At 43.4% G+C, this 17,737-nt stretch overlaps 1 protein-coding gene across 1 annotated transcript in view; it reads left to right on the top strand.

Annotated features, from left to right (window-relative positions):
• Window positions 1-11,317: 11,317 nt before the first annotated feature.
• Window positions 11,318-17,737, top strand: part of MYLK4 (myosin light chain kinase family member 4) — a 68,565-nt gene continuing 62,145 nt past the window's right edge. Inside the window, exon 1 of the mRNA XM_060109120.1 lies at window positions 11,318-11,476. Coding sequence (XP_059965103.1) covers window positions 11,318-11,476 — 159 coding nt within the window. The remainder of the gene's footprint in view (window positions 11,477-17,737) is intronic.

The following is a 17,737-nucleotide window of genomic DNA, read 5'->3' as shown; positions in this document are numbered from 1 at the left end:
GAGTGGCATGGACATATATATGCTACCGAACATAAAATAGATAGCTAGTGGGAAGCAGCCGTATAGCACAGGGAGATCAGCTCGGTGCTTTGTGACCACCTAGAGGGGTGGGATAGGGAGGGTGGGAGGGAGACGCAAGAGGGAAGAGATATGGGGACATATGTATATGTATAGCTGATTCACTGTTATGAAGCAGAAACTAACGCACCATTGTAAAGCAATTATACTCCAATAAAGATGTTTAAAAAAAAAAGACATCTGTGGGAAAATGAAAACACAAGCCATAGCCTGAGAGAAAATACTTGTAATACATATATCCGCACAGGACTTATTTCCAGAGTATATGAAGAATTATTGCAACTCAATAAGAAGACAAAATACCTCCATTTTTAATCTTTTTTAACATCTTTATTGGAGTATAATTGCTTTACAATGGTGTGTTTGTTTCTGCTTTATAACAAAGTGAATCAGCTATATGTATACATATATCCGCATATCTCCTCCCTCTTGCGTCTCCCTCCTACCCTCCCTATCCCACCCCTCTAGGTGGTCACAAAGCAGCAAGCTGATCTCCCTGTGCTATGCGGCTGCTTCCCACTAGCTATCTGTTTTAAATTTGGTAGTATATATTAGTCCATGCCACTCTCTCACTTCATCCCAGCTTACCCTTCCCCCTCCCAACACCTCCATTTTTAAATGGGCAAAAGGTATAAAAGAATACTTCACAAAAGAAGATATATGGATAGAAAAACACATGAAACAGGCACAGTGAAATGCACATTAAAACCACAGTGAGATGCCACTACACTCCCTCTGGAATGACTGAAAATAAAAAGACTGACAACATTACATGTTGGCAAAGACAAGGCACAGTTGGAACTCAAAGCATTGCTTGTGAGAACATAAAATGGTAAAATCATTTTGGAAAATCATTTGGCAGTTTTCTTAAAAAGGGAAACACACCCTTGCCATGTCATCCAGTAATTCTGTTTCCAGAGAATTTCCCCAGGAGAGATGAAAACATGTTCAAAGTGTGTCCACAAAACGGGTTGTATGCAAATGGTTAGCGCAGCCTTATTCATAATAACCCCAGACTGGAAACACTGCAAACGCCCATCAACAGTGGAATGGAAAAACAAAGTTTGGTTTACTCATACAGTGGAATTCTACTTGGTAAAAAAATAAACTGCCAACACACAGAGCAATGATAAATCTTAGAAACATTGTGCTGAATAAAAGAAGTCAGACACAAAACAGTATATGTATTGTATGATTCCAATTATGTGAAATTCTAGACCAGGCAAAGCTAATCTGTAGTGTAGAAGTTATATCAGTGGGTGAAGGGATGGGGATTATAGGTGGCCAGGGCATGAGGGATTTTTTGGCTAGTGATAGAAATATGGTATAAATTGAGGAGATGGTTACACCATTCTATGCATTTATCAAAACTCATCAAACTGTACCTTTAAAATGGGTGCAGTTTATTTATGTAACTTATATCTCAATAAGATTGATTTTAAGAACCACAGCAAGATCCTATTTCCCGCCCATAAGAATGACCAAAATTCACGTGACTGTCAATACCAAATGTTAACGAGGGTGCAGAACAGCTGGAACGCTCACACATCGCTGGGGCATCGCTGGGGCATCGCTGGGGCATCACTGGTGCATCGCTGGGGCATCGCTGGGGCATCGCTGGGGCATTGCTGCTGCATTGCTGGCGCAAGCCTAAAATGGGCTCTTTGAAAAACTTGTTGATTTCTTATAAAATTAAATATACACCTGCCCTATGACCCATCAATTGTACTCTTAGGTATTTACTCCAAAGAGATGAGAACATATGTATAAAAAGTCTTGAAGAAGAATGTTTATAGAAGCTTTATTAGTAATAGCAAAACAAACAAACAAACAAAAACCCCTGGAAACAATGTAAATCTGCAGGTGATGGATAAACAGATTGTGGTCTGTGAAATGCTACATTGAATTAGGAGAGGATGAACTGGTGATACATGCAAAACCACACATGATTCTAATAAATATTATGTTGAGTGAATGAAACCAGACACAAAGAGCACAGATGGTGAGTCCATTGGAAGGAAGTTCAAGAACAGGCACGTCTAAGGAAACTGGAGTGTTAGAAATCGGTGCTGCTGAGACAAGGGCATTGACCGAAAGGGGGCATAATGGAAATGTTCTGTATCCTGGTTGGGATGTTGGTTAATTAGGAACACACATTTCTCAAAACCCATCGAACTGTAGATCCAAGCTCTGTGCATTTCACTGTTAGCAAATTTCACCTCAATTAAAAAAAAATTAATTCAAGGGGTTTCCATTTCCAATAATGGCAGCTAGGAACTTCAGATCAACACAAGTAACTGATGAAAACAAGTAAAAATGCTGAATCAAATGGTTTAGAAATCTTCTTAAAAGTATCAAAGACCTGATAAAATAGGAACTACCTGGCAAAAATCCAAGAGAATCCAAATCCAAACAGACCAGAGGGACCTGAGCACAAGAGTTCCTTTTGCCCCGAGGGCTTTTGCTAATTCTGCCCACCGTGGGCCTGGCCTTGGGTGGCCTCTGCAGGCGAGGGTGACGGTCGTGAGCCCAGGGCCTCCCTGAGCCAGGGGTCTAACCTCAAGCGGAGGGGCCTAATAGACGTCCCTTCGTGAAGCTGGCACCCGGAGGGCAGCACCTCCTGGCAAGGCTACACAGAAGTAAATCTACCCCAACAACTACTTCCCCGAACTACCACACTCATTTTTTTCTGACATTGTTAAATATTCTTCTGCACACGACTTAATGGAAGTATAATGTTCTTTCTTATGGGAGGACCACAACTATTCAATCAACTTGTACTTAGGCTTTATTTCAATGTTTTAAATGTAGTAAATAATGTCATCGTGTATTACTTCAAAGATAATATTTTACAATTCTATTTCTTAGGGGCAAAAGTCTTAGAAATGCAAATGGGGTCAAAGAGAATGGCCAAATTGCCCTCCCTAAAGATGAGGGCAGTTTACATTCCAACCAGAAGTGTAGGAGCGTGCCACCCTGTGCCCTCCCAGGCTTCATTTATGCTGAAAGTGTTTCCCATGTAAGAGCTGGGACTTACAATGCCCTTTTACCATTTTACCAGCTGCCATGGTCCTTTTGCACCAAGAAACATCAATACTTTTGAATATGTAGGATAAAACCTAAAAACCTACTATGAACCATTACATAATAGCCAAATTTATCTTCTACCTAAAGATACAACTTTTACCTTTAATAAGAAATAACCCAAACCTGAGAGTATGTGGAGTTTTCACCCACCTCCCCTTCAGCCACTATTACCCTCTCTGCTGTAGCATTTCCCCATGGAAAATTTCTCTACTGAACCTTACCCTCTTGGGAAAAGCAGGCCAACATTTGGTCAGAAGAGCACGTCTTGGGCTTTGCACTTCTGTAATTTCATGCCTTGTTCCTGTCATAAGCTTCTTCTAGCTCGTAAAATTCACTTCCAATTTAGAAGGTAGAAAAGCATTCTCAAGACTGGAAACATAAATATACCCTTCCTCAAATTCCAACTGGAAAAAAAAATGATGATTCATGCTGTAGAATGGAATTTTTAAAATTTGGGCATGAATACTCTCACTTTTCCCAATTGTTTAGAATAATCTCAACAGAGGCATGAATTTTACGTTACAGCAGGCATTTTATTTTGTTCTTTCAATTTCAGGCTTAATGAATTAATGGAAGGGAGGTACATTTGTGTAATGGGGGAAGGATCAGAGAGAATCCTATGGTGCTGGGTTGGAATTAGAAAACTATAAGAATGAAGCTCAGGATTTTAAAAAATTATATTTCCAGCTCTGTCCACTGGAAGGACTAGAAGCAATGACACCCCAGTAGCAAAGAGCACTCTCATTGCCCTGGTCTTGGTTTCTAAATACCATTCTTCCCTAAAAGGAGCCAGGGCTTCTCTGAGAAATGGCAGATTCTAGAAACATGGCAGGAAAATTACACAGTGAGCTTTGAACATCTCATTATGCCAGAAAGCAAGGAAGTGCCCCCCAGAACAATAGTGATATGTCAGAAGTACAGAGGTGCTCCCATTGACCAAATCTGGGACAATTTGAGCATCAACATGACTGACACAGGGAATGTGTATCATGTTTAGAAATGATACTAAATAGGGTCGGGGATCAGGATGGGGATGGAGAACTCTTCTTAATAGAATAATACCAATTAATAAATGTAGAAAATCATAGAATTAGAAAATCACCACTTAACAATCACTGTGGTAATAACTGATTCATGCAAGAATAGATACTAAAGTCATGGAGTGATAGACTGTTGTGGAACAGGATACCCATAAAAATCTCATAAATTACTTATTAATTACAAAAGAAATAAGGGTAACTTTACTGTGGAGAAATCTGGCAGACACCACCTGAATCAGGATACCAAATTATATGAATCATGACACAAGCTACATCACGTACCACCTACTGAGACATTCCCAGAAAGACGCACCATCACTGATGTGGTTTTCATGATCAGAGGTTTACCTGGTTCCAAATATGAAGAAACAATCAGGCAATTCAAATTGAGGGATATTTTATGAAGAAATTGGTCTGAAGTCTTCAAAAATATCAACGCCATGAAAGGTTAAAAAAAAAAAAGACTGGGTTATTGTTCCTTGAATAGATGAAAAGAGACTAAAACGACATCTCAACTAAATGTGCTTGTGTGATTTTTGGTTGGATCCTGTCTTTGTTCTCAAGGAGACATATGCTAATGTATTTAGGGATAAAGTTTCACAAGGTCTGTAACTTATTCTCAGAAAAGAGAGAGACAGCAAATATTGAAAACATAAACATTTGGTGAGTCCACGTGCAGGGTGTATTGATATTCATTGTACTGTTCATGCAAATTCTCTGAAGGTTTTAAGTTCTAAAAAAATAATTCAGAGTAAAGGAAACATATCTAACAAAAATTATATAAAAGTCATATGAGCTTTGGAAATGTATTTATGAATTTATGAATAGGATTGCACCGTGTACTTTGTTCCTATTGAATATCACACGTTTTCTAAGCAGTATATTAACTCAGTGACATGTATTTACATTTTACAAGAAAGTAAAAAAGGCTATGATTAGATGAACAAATTGTGCAACCATTATAGAAGTAATGAACAGAAAACACTGTTTAGTACTTCCGAGGAGACTAATTTTTAAGTGGCCCCAGCTATATTTTTATCTAATTGTTTTCAATCCTCCTATTTTATTTTCATTTTTTATTACACAAAATTTAGCTACTTACTCACTGTCCCTTGGATATTTTAGGGGTCTAATATCAACTAGGTTGTAAACAAGTCTGAATGTTCCATAACATCACTGTCCTCCTGCCTTGGAGTTTCCTATCTCCAAGTAGAAAGTAAGAGGTAGAAATTAGTTTTAAATTTCTGTTCATTTTCTACTAAATACAAAACCACACACTATGTGGTATTCCTACCCGGAGAAGAGAAGAGTGGGAGTCTTAACTCTTTTCCCACTCACCGTTTCCTCTTCCTTTTCTCTGGCCCCAGGTGACCCGGCAAGTGTCGGGTATGATTTATGACTCCTTGGATCCAGCCTGGGTCACCTGGAACAGCCGGCCACAAACTGTTCACTGGTGCTTTTCTTTCTTCTTTTAACAAGTTTACCTTTCATTATTCATATTATTGGGTTTTCTGCTTTCTTAATTACTTTATTGAAGTGTAATTTACGTATCATAAAATTCACCCATCATAAGTGTACAATTCAACTATGTGTTTGGAAACTTAATGAGTTGTTCAAAATGTTTTTGAACCTTTCCATCACCCCAATAAGATTCTGTTTACAGTTAATGCCTGTTCCTGCTCTCAGCCTCAGGCAACCTAAATCTACTTCCTGTGTCTATAGATGTGCCTTTTCTGGACATTCCATGCAAATGGAACTTTACAGTATATGGTCTTTTTTTCTCTTAGCACAATGTTTTGGTTTATCCAGCTTGTAGCAGGGATTAGTGCTTCATTCCTTTTTATTGTTGAGTAGTATTGCATTTGAATGGATATATCAATTACCTTTCTCCATTCACTGAATCCATTGCTGGACACTTGGATTGTTTCCAGTTTTGGGCTGTTGTGAATAATGCGGCTGTGAACATTTGCATGCGAGGCTTTGTGTGTTCAAATGTTTTCATTTCTCTTGGGAAGATACCTGGGAGAAGAATTGTTAGGTCATATGGGGAATAACTTTTTAAGGAACCATTTCCCAAGGCACCTGCACCATTTTACACTCCCTCTGACATGTGTGCTGAGGGTTCCCGTGACTCCACACCCTTACCAACATTTGCCTTCTGCTGCCTTTTTATTATAGCTCTTCTGGCGGGTGTGAAATGTTATTTCATTGTGATTTTAACTTTCATCTCTCTAATGACAGATTTCGGAGCATTTTTTATGTGCATATTAACTATTCTTTTATTTATCTTCTTTGGTAAGATAGCCTTCAAATCTCTTGTCCATTTGTAAAATTGGGTTGTCATCATATTGTTGATTTGTAAGAGTTTCTTTCAGGATGAGTCGTTTATCAAATATCAAATATCAAAGTCGTTTATCAAAATGATTTCATAGTATTTTCTCCGAGTCTGTAGCTTGTCTTTCCATTTTCCAATGGTGTCTTCTGAAGAGCAGATTGTGAGTTTTGGTGAAGTGCAGCGTATCAATTTTTGCTCTTACCAATCATACTCAGTGGTGCTTTTTGAAAGGAAGAAAATTCAGTAGCTATGTGGATAACAGGGATGCCTTTCACCTGCATTTTGGTGTTTGTGAAGATTGCTCCACTTGTGTGTGTAGACGTTTAAGAGCCCTTGTTCTGAGACGTTCCGAATGCTGTGCACACGCAGCAACCATTAGCATTGTACAGGCTGCTTTGGACGCCGACCAGCACACAGAGTCACTGGCAATGCCTGCCTCGCCCGCTCCTATGACAGCACGGTCTCTTGCTGGTCAACGTCTCTTGAAAAGCATCACAATTTCTATGGCTCTCTGGAATGCTGTTTTCCTGAGGTTCGTTTTTATTTTATTTTATTTTTTTGCGGTACGCAGGCCTCTCACTGTTGTGGCCTCTCCCACTGCGGAGCACAGGCTCCGGACGCACAGGCTCAGTGGCCATGGCTCACGGGCCCAGCCGCTCCGCGGCATGTGGGATCCTCCCGGACTGGGGCACGAACCCGTGTCCCCTGCATCGGCAGGCGGACTCTCAACCACTGCGCCACCAGGGAAGCCCCTGAGGTTAGTATTTTTAAAAAAGGTTTGCAACTCCAAAATATGAGGACAATCCAGGAAAAGTACCGCTGGGGCTGCTTCTAGCCTCACTGTGAATTTTTCCACGCCTTAGAGCAGGGGTCCCTGTTAGGAACGGGGCCGCACAGCAGGAGGTGAGCAGTGGGCGAGCGAGCGAAGCTTCATCTACCGCTCTCCATCGCTCTCCATCACTCCCCATCGCTCGCGTTTCTGCCTGAACCATCCCCCCCTCCCCCGGTGCCTGGAAAAATTGTCTTCCACGAAACCCATCCCTGGTGCCAAAAAAGGTTGGGGACCGCTGCCTTAGAGCATCTTTAAAGATGTTCCAGTGATTTTATGGGTATGGACTTAGGGTGCCGAGGCTGGGTGGGTAGACCACGGTGGGTATGCGTGCATCACCTGTTTTCCTTGGTGTCAGTATTGTACCAGGCTGCTTGTCCTCTGTGACGCCAGAAGCTAGACATAGTGTGACACAGCAGAACTGCACTAGTGTCGTTTAAGTTTAGAAGACAGTAGCATGGGTTCTTTTAATTGACTTTTCCGTTAGGACAAGTAGACATAATTAAAAACCTTCTCTCTAGTAATCAATTGACAGATGCTTATTGAATGCATATTGTGCATGAAACTTATCTGCATGTGATGACTTCCAAATTTATATCTCCAACCTGGACCTCTCCCCTGAAGACTAGATTTCTGTATCACAACCTGTTCAACTCGCATGTCTGACAGACCTGTCAAACACTGAGGGTCTGACTTTTTCCCCCCGAGTTACTCCTCCCATGAGCTTCTCCATCCCAGTCACTGCCAACTCTCTCCTTCACGTGCTCAGGAAAAACTATGGAAAATCATCCTTGCCTACCATCTTTCCTTTGCTCCCTGTATCCAATCCATCATAAATCCTAGAGTTTCTAAATGGAATATGAAATCCTGGATGAGATTCCAACATAGAAAAGGGACATTAGGGAAGAACTCATTAAGTCTGAATAAAGTACGGAGTTTAGCTCATAATAATGTATCAGCATTGATTCATTCATTGTGACAAGTGTACTATACCCACGTAAGAGGTTAAAAATCCGGGAGATTGGGTGCAGAGCATGGGGGGACTCTCTGCTATCCTTTCACTTTTTACCTTTTCTGTAGATCCTAAACTACTCTAATATAAAAGAAAATTATTAAGGAAATATGCCAAGGAGCAGTTTCTGCTGACTTCTGGCTGATGAGAGCCTGCGGCTGGTTTGCTGGAGCTGAGGGGACAGAAAGTCTGCTTCCACTGACTGCATGGTCTGGGTAGAGGGTACTGTCAAATGAGCCGAAGGCCATACACATGGTTTTCTTTGGGTGTGGGGACTGGTCACCTTATCAGTACTTTTTCACAGTTCAGTTACTCCAAGGAAAATTGATAACCTCACATAAGTTCAGTCTTTTCATAACAATTGGGTCACATAGTTTATCTTTCACAAATACTTAATAGTGTTTAGGTATTCTTCCTGAAGGGCCAAGTTCTCTAATCCTAGAAAAATACCCAACGTTTGGCTTTTTAAAGATCTTGCTATAATTCTTTATATGCTGCTCAAAATGAAAACGTATTTTTATTTTATATGGAATACATTGATCTGAATTAAAAATAAGGACTTTTTTTTGGAAAAGCAAGAGGGCACTAGAGACTGGTGTTGGGCTGGGGAGTGGAGGGGTTGGCAAAGGCTCTGAAGAGGTGAAAGCTAAAGAATTGCAGGATCGCTTGTATTATTAGTTTGATTTTCTGGGGAATCAAGGCTTTATGCAACTTCAATAAATCTAGGCATCCACTGCTGTTGGGATCAGGCAGGTGGTTTGCCGGCACTGGATTCTCTTTCCTTGGCCTGTGATGGAAGGCAGGGGAAGGCAGGGTGTCGCTTGTAGGGAGAGTTTATCACTGTTCTTGTAACTCCCCTTCAGGCCTGTGCCTTTGAACTTGCCCTGCAGCTGTAAACAGCTGGAGATGTTGCAAATAATTTTAAGGACTTGCGGAGTGCTTTGGCCATCAGAAGCTCTCTCCTACTGTAGTTGGATGTGTTCAAAGTATAAGGTGGGCAAAAAAGGTGGCTGTGCAGTTCCCTCACCTAAACCCTCTGGCTGGAAGCATGCCCTAAATGCCGAGTCTGAAACGGGCAGGTGAGTGGGGCGTCTGATGGCAAAGACAAACGCAGCGTTGTAGTCCTGAGAGTGTTGGCACCCTGACGGGACAAGAAGGTGAAGGTGATATTTCATCCACTGTTACGGTCTGTCCTCTCCTTACCTGACCTCTGAAATGGAGCCATCGGCTTTGAAAAGCCTGGCGTCTAAAATTAATATTCTTCCCCATCTGACTAAGAAGGCAACAGCTGAGCAACATGAGATCAAGGACCATCTGAGTTTAAACAGGGGCTCAAAGTGGCATTTGAGAGAGAGGATACTTCCTCTCAGAGTGGACACTTGTCTTTTCAGAAGACTTACTCTGACAGTGAGTCAAGACTTTTACCAGGGAATTGCGTAGTTGTTTTGAACTCTGCAAACTCCCTTTTATCTGCTGGAACTTATACTCTGCACTTGGAATGGTCTGGACCCCAGCATGTCCTCCTATAAATGGTAATTACTCTTATTTTCTGTCTTTCTACATCACCTTAAACAACAAGTTGTACCAAACTCCAGGTAGAGCTTAACGTTTAATATTTTCTCTGCAAAATTTTTATACCTTGGACCCAAGCTTTTGTTTTAATATGTTAATTTTTATGTGGCTTCCTGAGCCAACTTGAATACCATCTACAATTACATACTAGATTTTAGTTGTAGTTTGTCTTAGACGTAGCCATGAAATCCTTATTTTAATAATAACTGTTTTTAGGGCAACTTGTAAGAACACTGATGACGGTCTGTAGTGTATTTTACAGATCTCTGGCTGACCCTGCTTACATTTTAGTGTGTTTAAATGTAAGGTCTTTGTGTGGTTAAGTAGAAGTTTGTAGAGCATTGGATTTTAAATAATTTGTAACTCAAGGTATTATTTTTACTAGTTGAGAAAATGAAAGATGACGTTTTGTGGAGCTAATTACAGATGATTTCAAGTTGAGAAAAAGCTGGAAGAAGCAATTTCCAGAAAATCTCCAGCAGGGGGCCTCAGGAGGGAACCGGCCACAAGTTCTCATCAGTCTCCCCTAATGATCAGGAGATGCACAGGCACATACATACGCATAGATCTTAGTATCAGAGCAGTAGAACATGTATCACCTACATTTGTAAGGGAAGTATTTCAAGGAAAGCACAAGGATGTGAAATCTTTGGTACCTAGCTGCTAATGAGGATGCAAGGAAAGGTATCTGGGAATCTTAATCTATGTGAGAGGATTATTAGGAAACAAAGTTCTTTTAAAAATAAACACCAAATGTTTTAAGATGTAGGCAGAGAGGGGCTCTGGAAATGGCTCATTTGATGGAGAGCACTCCTCCGAGGGCACAGAGTTCCCGGGGGGAGCGCCAGGGAGCCCCTTCCTTACACAGCAAGCTCTTCCCACCAGGGCCAGGAGGAGCAAAACCAGCAAATCCAGTTAAACCCAGAGAAACTTTGTATCCCATACTTGTACCAGCCACTTAACATAAACTTAACATAAACACTTATTTCAGGTAATGAGGGAAAATTGTAGTTGCCCAGTGAAACTTAAGGTGGCTTCTTACTGTTTGCTTTTGTAGAAAAAAGTGGGGAAAGAAACCTTTTTCCTTTCAGAGTTCCAGCATTTGAAACTCAGTATTGATAATTGCATTTCTCTTCCTAATTTTGGGTCCCTTCTGTTTAAATAGAAGCGACTTCTAAATTCCCAGTGGTCATTTCCCCACAGAGTCAAACGTGTGCGTCGGTGATGAGAACTCTGTTTCTCCTCCTTGCAGTCAAGAGGAAGGCAGACTCAAAAGTCACGGCTGCGTCCTGATTTACAAATCGGAGACGGAGGGGGACGAAAACCACACACCAGACAGGAACTTAGTCGGACTCACCACCAAGATGCTAAAAGTGAAGAGGCTGGAAGAAATCAACACGTGTTACCACAGTGACCAGCTGGAGAAAATGGCCTTTTTTCAGTGCATGGAAGAGGTGGAGAAAGTGAAGTGTATTCTGGAAGAAAGTTCTAGTGAACAGGATTCGAGATCTGGGAAGAGTGAGGTAACTGTGCTAATTTAGTCTCCTGAAAAGTGTCAGTTCTACTTTATCTTTTCTCACATAAAGCAATACCTGTTGCCATTTATACGACCGTTTTCCGATTCTGTTTGGTCACTTGTGTAGAGTTCATGAACAGGCAAACTTCCATTTTGTTTCATGGAGGTTTATGTATAGGTGGGTGCAGTAAGTCATCAGGAGGCCTTTGAACGTGCACCTCTCCCTTGCAGGCAGCTCCTCAGCCTGGTGGCTGGTTTACAGGTTACGAGGGTGAACGTATGGAAACACACATTTCTTAGGAAGGATGGTTTAAAAGGATGGGTTTGGGCATGAAATCCAGAGAAGCACTGCGAGGGCCACAATTGCCCTGCAGAAGTTTCTAATTTCCTCAAGACCCTGAGATCCTCGCTGTTGACAGTGGCGGTCAGAGTCAGAGACAAGCCCTTGCCGATGGCACACCTCGTGCAGAGCCCCATTCTGGCCACTTGCTCTCTGGCAGTTACTAAACCAACCCTGGGGCTGCCTGTCTGAATAGTGGGGCCATAGCTGTTGGAACATTGAATGTATGTAAAGCACTCAGCACAGGCTCTGTCACCAGGGTAGGCGTTCAGTAGGTGTCGGCCAGCCACACCCCGTCCCCTGTCTGAGCTCGCTGGGTCTCCCTCACCATCCATGGAGCACCCTTCCTGCCCGCCCTGCATGGACCTCGCTCTAGCACCTGCAACTGTTTGGAACTTGTTTGTCACCCTTCTCTGGATGCCCTCCTCAACGTCAGGACTTCACATCACTCCACCTTGCGTTCTTGGCTGCTTTCCTGGTCACGGCACCGAATAGGCACCAAGAATGTTTGCGGAACAAACAGGTCTATTTAAGTGAGTCCTGCATTCTGGCTGAGGGCTGGGGATCATTATTTTTAATAATCAGAGCAAGTGATTCTTAGGTAGGTTTGGGATACGTCCCTCTTTGTCTGGCTCCTGTTCTGAAAACCCCTGTCCAGGTAGGAAGGGCATTTCTAATGATGCAACAGACAGTGAACTAAAGCCGTTAGACGTAAAGGGCGGAGGACTCATGTAAAATGTACTGGACAGAAGAAACGAGTCAGCTTGAAATGTGGGTGTTTTGAGACCTCCGCTTTCCTGATGAGCTAACGTCTTGTTCAGCAAACACCAAGAAGAAACTTCCACGGGCAAAATTTAAGTCAGATATGAGGGCTTCCTCATTAGAGCTGCTTACAATACAAATGAATGAACAGAAGAGTTTCCTCTTCTGTTCACTAATTTCTGTAGAACAGAGGAGACACAATATTCTTACAGGATAACTGTGAAATAACCAACTATTTGCAATAGTTTCTATGAATTTGATTATGTTTCCAGGACTATTTTTCTCCACGTTCTGTGATATAATTGTTGTAAGTAGGCCATATCTTTAAAGAGTGAAATGGTGCTTAGCAGAAACATGAACATTTTTAGGAAGAATTGTTTTTGTGATGAACCGCTCCAGAATATTAGAAATCAAATGACTGGGAAGTTAAATATTTTAGGATATTTTTGAGGGAAGCACTGAGAATGTTGTTCCTCAGAGACCCTAGAAGAACGTCCTTTGCGATTGGTCTGATGTCCCCTGTGTCACCTGGGCCCTGGCGTGGACCCTGCGGTCACTGCTGTGTGGAAGGTGGGGAGGAATGACCATGTGTCCCATTCAGTTTCTTCTTGGTAAATGGCTCAAGGCCCAGAGATGTCGGCAATCTCCCCGGCTCTCTGTCTCGCCTTGTGGAGGACGGACGGGCACACGGTCGGGAGGCACGGAGCTCTTCTCTCTGTGTCTGCCAAGGCCCAGGCCCCGGCCCCGGAGGCCCTCGCTCGCCCAGTGGGTGGGTGCACGGACGGCCAGCAGGCCTGGCAGGGGTGGGCAAGGAGGGCCTTCCAGCAGCTCGGATGTCCTCCGGAATGCAGACGGAGCTGGACTGGCTCGGCTCAGTCTCCTGCTGGGCCACGGGGCACCTTCACAGCGCCACACCCTCCTCTCCAGGAGCCATAAAAGTGCTTGCACCATTTTCCCACCTGGCCCCCTTTCTCTTTACCCCTCCTCTCCTTGAGAAGCTTAGCTCAGGTAACAGTAGTCGAGACCCTCCCTGCAGTGCACCGACAAGAATTTACACTGAATTTCAGACACTCGAGTGACACGCAAACTGTTCTGAAGGCTTGAGGCTCAATTTCTTTCTAGAAGAGTCTTTTCTCTCCTAAGAGGAAAAAATTATCTATGCATTCAACAACTTACGTTTGTTAACATAGTTTGGTGAAGCTCAGATTCTTCTTCTTTTCCTGCTCTTAACCAGGTTTTTCTATTTCACTCATTTTTCCTCCTCTGGATTTATTTTGAACTCTCTTCCTTCTTTTCCTCTGCTTTATTTTTTGTTGAATTGATTAAATTCAACATACTCTACTTTTATACTATGTTTTGTTCCTTTTGTTTTCCAACTTTCCTTTTAATTCTGTTTTCACATGACTTTTCTCATTCTTTTATATTCCAAAGGCTCTTCAAAATCACCTAAATAGTGTAGAATTTTAAAGGCTTTTAGCAGATACACTATAATAAACTAGATCTAAAGCCACATAATATGGTGTTGAAATAAAGTAAAACTTAAATAACTAATGTGGCACATATGAGTGATGAGTTTAATAGCTACTGTGTATGTACCATTAACTTGTAAATGATAACGGCTCTCATAACTGTAATTAGTATTACTTTTACACAATCAAATCCAGGTTTTCCTCTTTTGTTCATTCTCTATTACCCATATAAATAAGCCCTGTGCTGCATTTCCCTCAGATCTAATTTGCTGTTTTGATACACACACACAAACACACACACACATTCTATTTGCTTAATGGAAGACCAAGGAGCTTCCGTTCTCAGACAACCGGAGGCCAAATCCCCGCGGGTCCGTCTGCCTTCCCCGACCCGCCCCCATCTGCTGTATGCATCCCTGCTTTTTGTGCCCGGGGTTATCTGTGCTCATCTCCTGTCCTCTGGTTTCGCCTGCCTTCCTGAGACCCCTAGCCCCTTCCCCTCCACCCCCAGGCGTGGTCCCGAGGGGAGGAAGGGAAGCTATCGGGCAGAAGTGAGGACGGCCCCGAGGGGGCGGGATCACAGCCCCTGGAATGTTCAACCGCTGCTCCAAATGCGCCAAAGACCGAACAGAACAAGATGGTCATCGACAGGATGTGAACAGGCTAGAGTGTGTTGGGGCAAGCGTGACGGCAGTTGCACATTTAGTAGCAGGTGGCCTTTCCTGCCTGACTGCTCTGAAATCGGACCATCGGCGGCAGGCACAGTGACTATAACTTAGATCTCAAAATAGCGTAGCTGCGGGTGGAGGGGTTGTGATGTTTAGGGCTGCGTGTCGGACCGCGAGGGCAGGAGAAAGCTCCCTGGCGGCGGCCCAGTTTCCGTGGTGCTAATTGTCCTTGAACTGGAGACGAGCGCATTCTCAGGGGTGTCACTTGTCGCCAGCCCGTCTCCCTCTGCCGCTGCACCTGTTTCAGATCTGTCACACGGGCCATCCTATTTTCTCCTTTTAAAGAGGCAGATTACCCGCTGATGGTGTAACTGGAAGCGTCTCCCTTGGGGTCCTGCAGAACCCTGCGGCTGGGCAACGCCTCCTGCTCAGAGCAGAGTTTTGCTTGGGAACGTGCTCGCGCTGGGTCAGGGGAGGGCAGTCGGGGATGGACTTATCACTTAGAAGAAAAGACGTCTGGATCGTAGGCAGCGTGTGCCTTCTCTCGTCTCCCATCCTCTGGCGTGTGCTCCGGTCCGTGATGACACGGGGAGGTCGCAGACAGGCGCCTGCCCTTGAGGACACGCAGGTAGTAACATCGTCACTTTCAACTGTGGCGGATCTGTGTTACTGTCCTATTTGAGTGTTTCCAGCCAGGGAGTGGGCTTGCCCTGCAGAGGAGAGGCATGTCCCGTCTCAATCCTCGCCCAGGACGGCCGCCTTGGGGGTTGGGATGAGGAGAGGCAGGTGGCACACTTCATATGTCAGCCTCTCCACCAACTTTCGGGGAATCTGGAGACAGCCATTCCTGACGTGCACTGTTTTTGTCTGTGAGAGCTCAGAATAACGTCAGCATCTCTTCTTCTCTTACCTCTATGTGACTTAGGAAAACAAAACGGCACGACAGCAAAGCATCCTTTCCCCTTATAAAGAAGTCTGTGCAAAAGCAGTGTCTGAAGAGTGATCACCTCTTCTGACAAAGCTACCGAGCACGACCTTCCGTGATTTTTCCTTTGATCCGTTGCCCCATGATGCCTTTCCTGTGATGCCGTAGCTGTTCTAGGAATGGAATTCTGTCAGGAAAACAGTGGAATTCTGTTTTCCAGACAGTGGAGAAACAGTGGAGAAAGAATTCAGATTCTAAGGATTTTAGCTCTTCCCAACAGAGGGTATTCATATCTGGGAAATCAGTTCTTTCTACATATTTAATTCTTTTACCAATTAGCATAGATGAATTATTTTTAAGACAATATAAGGGAGTTTAGCAAATACTACCGGGAGCGTTTTGGATCCTCGTTCCCACAGGACGTGGATTGACAGCAGTGCTCCCCATCTTCCTCAGCACCATCTCCCCCATCCCAGGGACCCCTCCCACGAAACCTTAATACCACAGATGCACTGTATTCATGTTCATGTATTATAGGTGTATCTGTGCTTTGCACATAAAAAGAGTAAGATTTTTTTCACCCCTCCTAAAGAATTAGTTTTTACCTCCTTGGATATTCCCTGTATTGAAAATGCATTAATTTATGGTTTAAAAATTTCTGCAGGGGAGTTGGGTGATATATCCCTATACCTGCATATAAACGCCTGATTTATATCTTATTCAACAAGAAACCATCATGGGGGCTTCCCTGGCGGTCCAGTGGTTAAGCCTCCGCGCTTCCAATGCAGGGGCCCCAGGTTCGATCCCCGGGCAGGGAACTAGGGTCCCACATGCCACGTGGCATGGCCAAAAACAAAACAAAACAAAAACACACAAGAAACTACCAGCTCTTCGTCCTGGTGGTGCTCAGAGGACCCAGAAATCAAGGAGTCAGGCTTTCATGGTGGCCCTGCTCCTGTCCATGCACCTGACACAATATCTGTTGCTGTTGCCCGAGCGTCAATCATTTTTGGCTGTTGAACACGCCTCCAATGGGAAACACTGTGCGCTTTCATCTTGCACGTGGAAAAGAATGGGTTACTCCCCCGGCTATGAGACGTGGCCTCCAAGTGTTTCCCAGAGGAGAGGCTGACAGATAGCTGGGCTAATTAGGAGTGCTTTGGGTGTGTGGTTTTTTTTAAAATAAATTTATTTATTTATTTATTTTTGGCTGCGTTAGGTCTTCGTTGCTGCGCGCGGGCTTTCTCTAGTTGCGGCGAGCAGGGGCTACTCTTCGTTGCGGTGCATGGGCTTCTTATTGTGGTGGCTTCTCTTTTGCGGAGCGTGGACTCTAGGAGAGCGGGCTTCAGTAGTTGTGGCATGCGGGCTCAGTAGTTGTGGCTCGCGGGCTCTAGAGCTCAGGCTCAGTAGTTGTGGCACACGGGCTTAGTTGCTCTGCGGCATGTGGGATCTTCCCGGACCAGGGCTCAAACCCATGTCCCCTGCATTGGCAGGCGGATTCCCAACCACTGCACTGCCAGGGAAGTCCCCTAAAACAAGTTTTTGTAACTTTTTAACTGTAAAGAAAATATCTCTTAAATCAGTTTGTACAACACATCCTCTTGTTTTTTTCTGTTGCTAATGATTATTTAGAAATGTGCGCGACCTCTTGTCTTAGAAGCTTCTACAAGTGCATAGTTTTAGGAGCTGCCTTTTCAGGGCATCAGAGAATCCTATCTGGATGTCGGTCTCCATTCAGGACATAAAACAATTAAAAGGCTTCCCAATATCCTGGGGGCAGCTCCCTGCCCGTGGGAGATTCTGGGAGTCCCAGTTTATGTTTGTGTCATTTCAGGTTCTCAGAATAATTAAAGTTGTGATAGCTTCATGTCATTTGGTGTCATATGAAAAAAATATCTTATTTTCTCTCTCTCAAAGTTAAAGCAGTGTAGCAAAATATATAAATATTGCAAATCACATCTGTGTTCCTATGTAAGAAAATGATTAGCATATTGGTAATGAAATTCCTAAATACAGTTGAGCAAACTGTGTCCTGATCCACTTACCCAAGACATTATGGTCGTAAAAAGCACATTTATCTATCAGTATTTCCCGGACTTCAGTT

This window comes from Mesoplodon densirostris, chromosome 10 (assembly GCF_025265405.1).
Source record: "Mesoplodon densirostris isolate mMesDen1 chromosome 10, mMesDen1 primary haplotype, whole genome shotgun sequence".
NCBI lineage: Eukaryota > Metazoa > Chordata > Mammalia > Artiodactyla > Ziphiidae > Mesoplodon > Mesoplodon densirostris.
The sequence above is the reverse complement of the archived record's forward strand: the minus strand, read 5'-3'. Positions and strand labels throughout refer to the sequence as shown.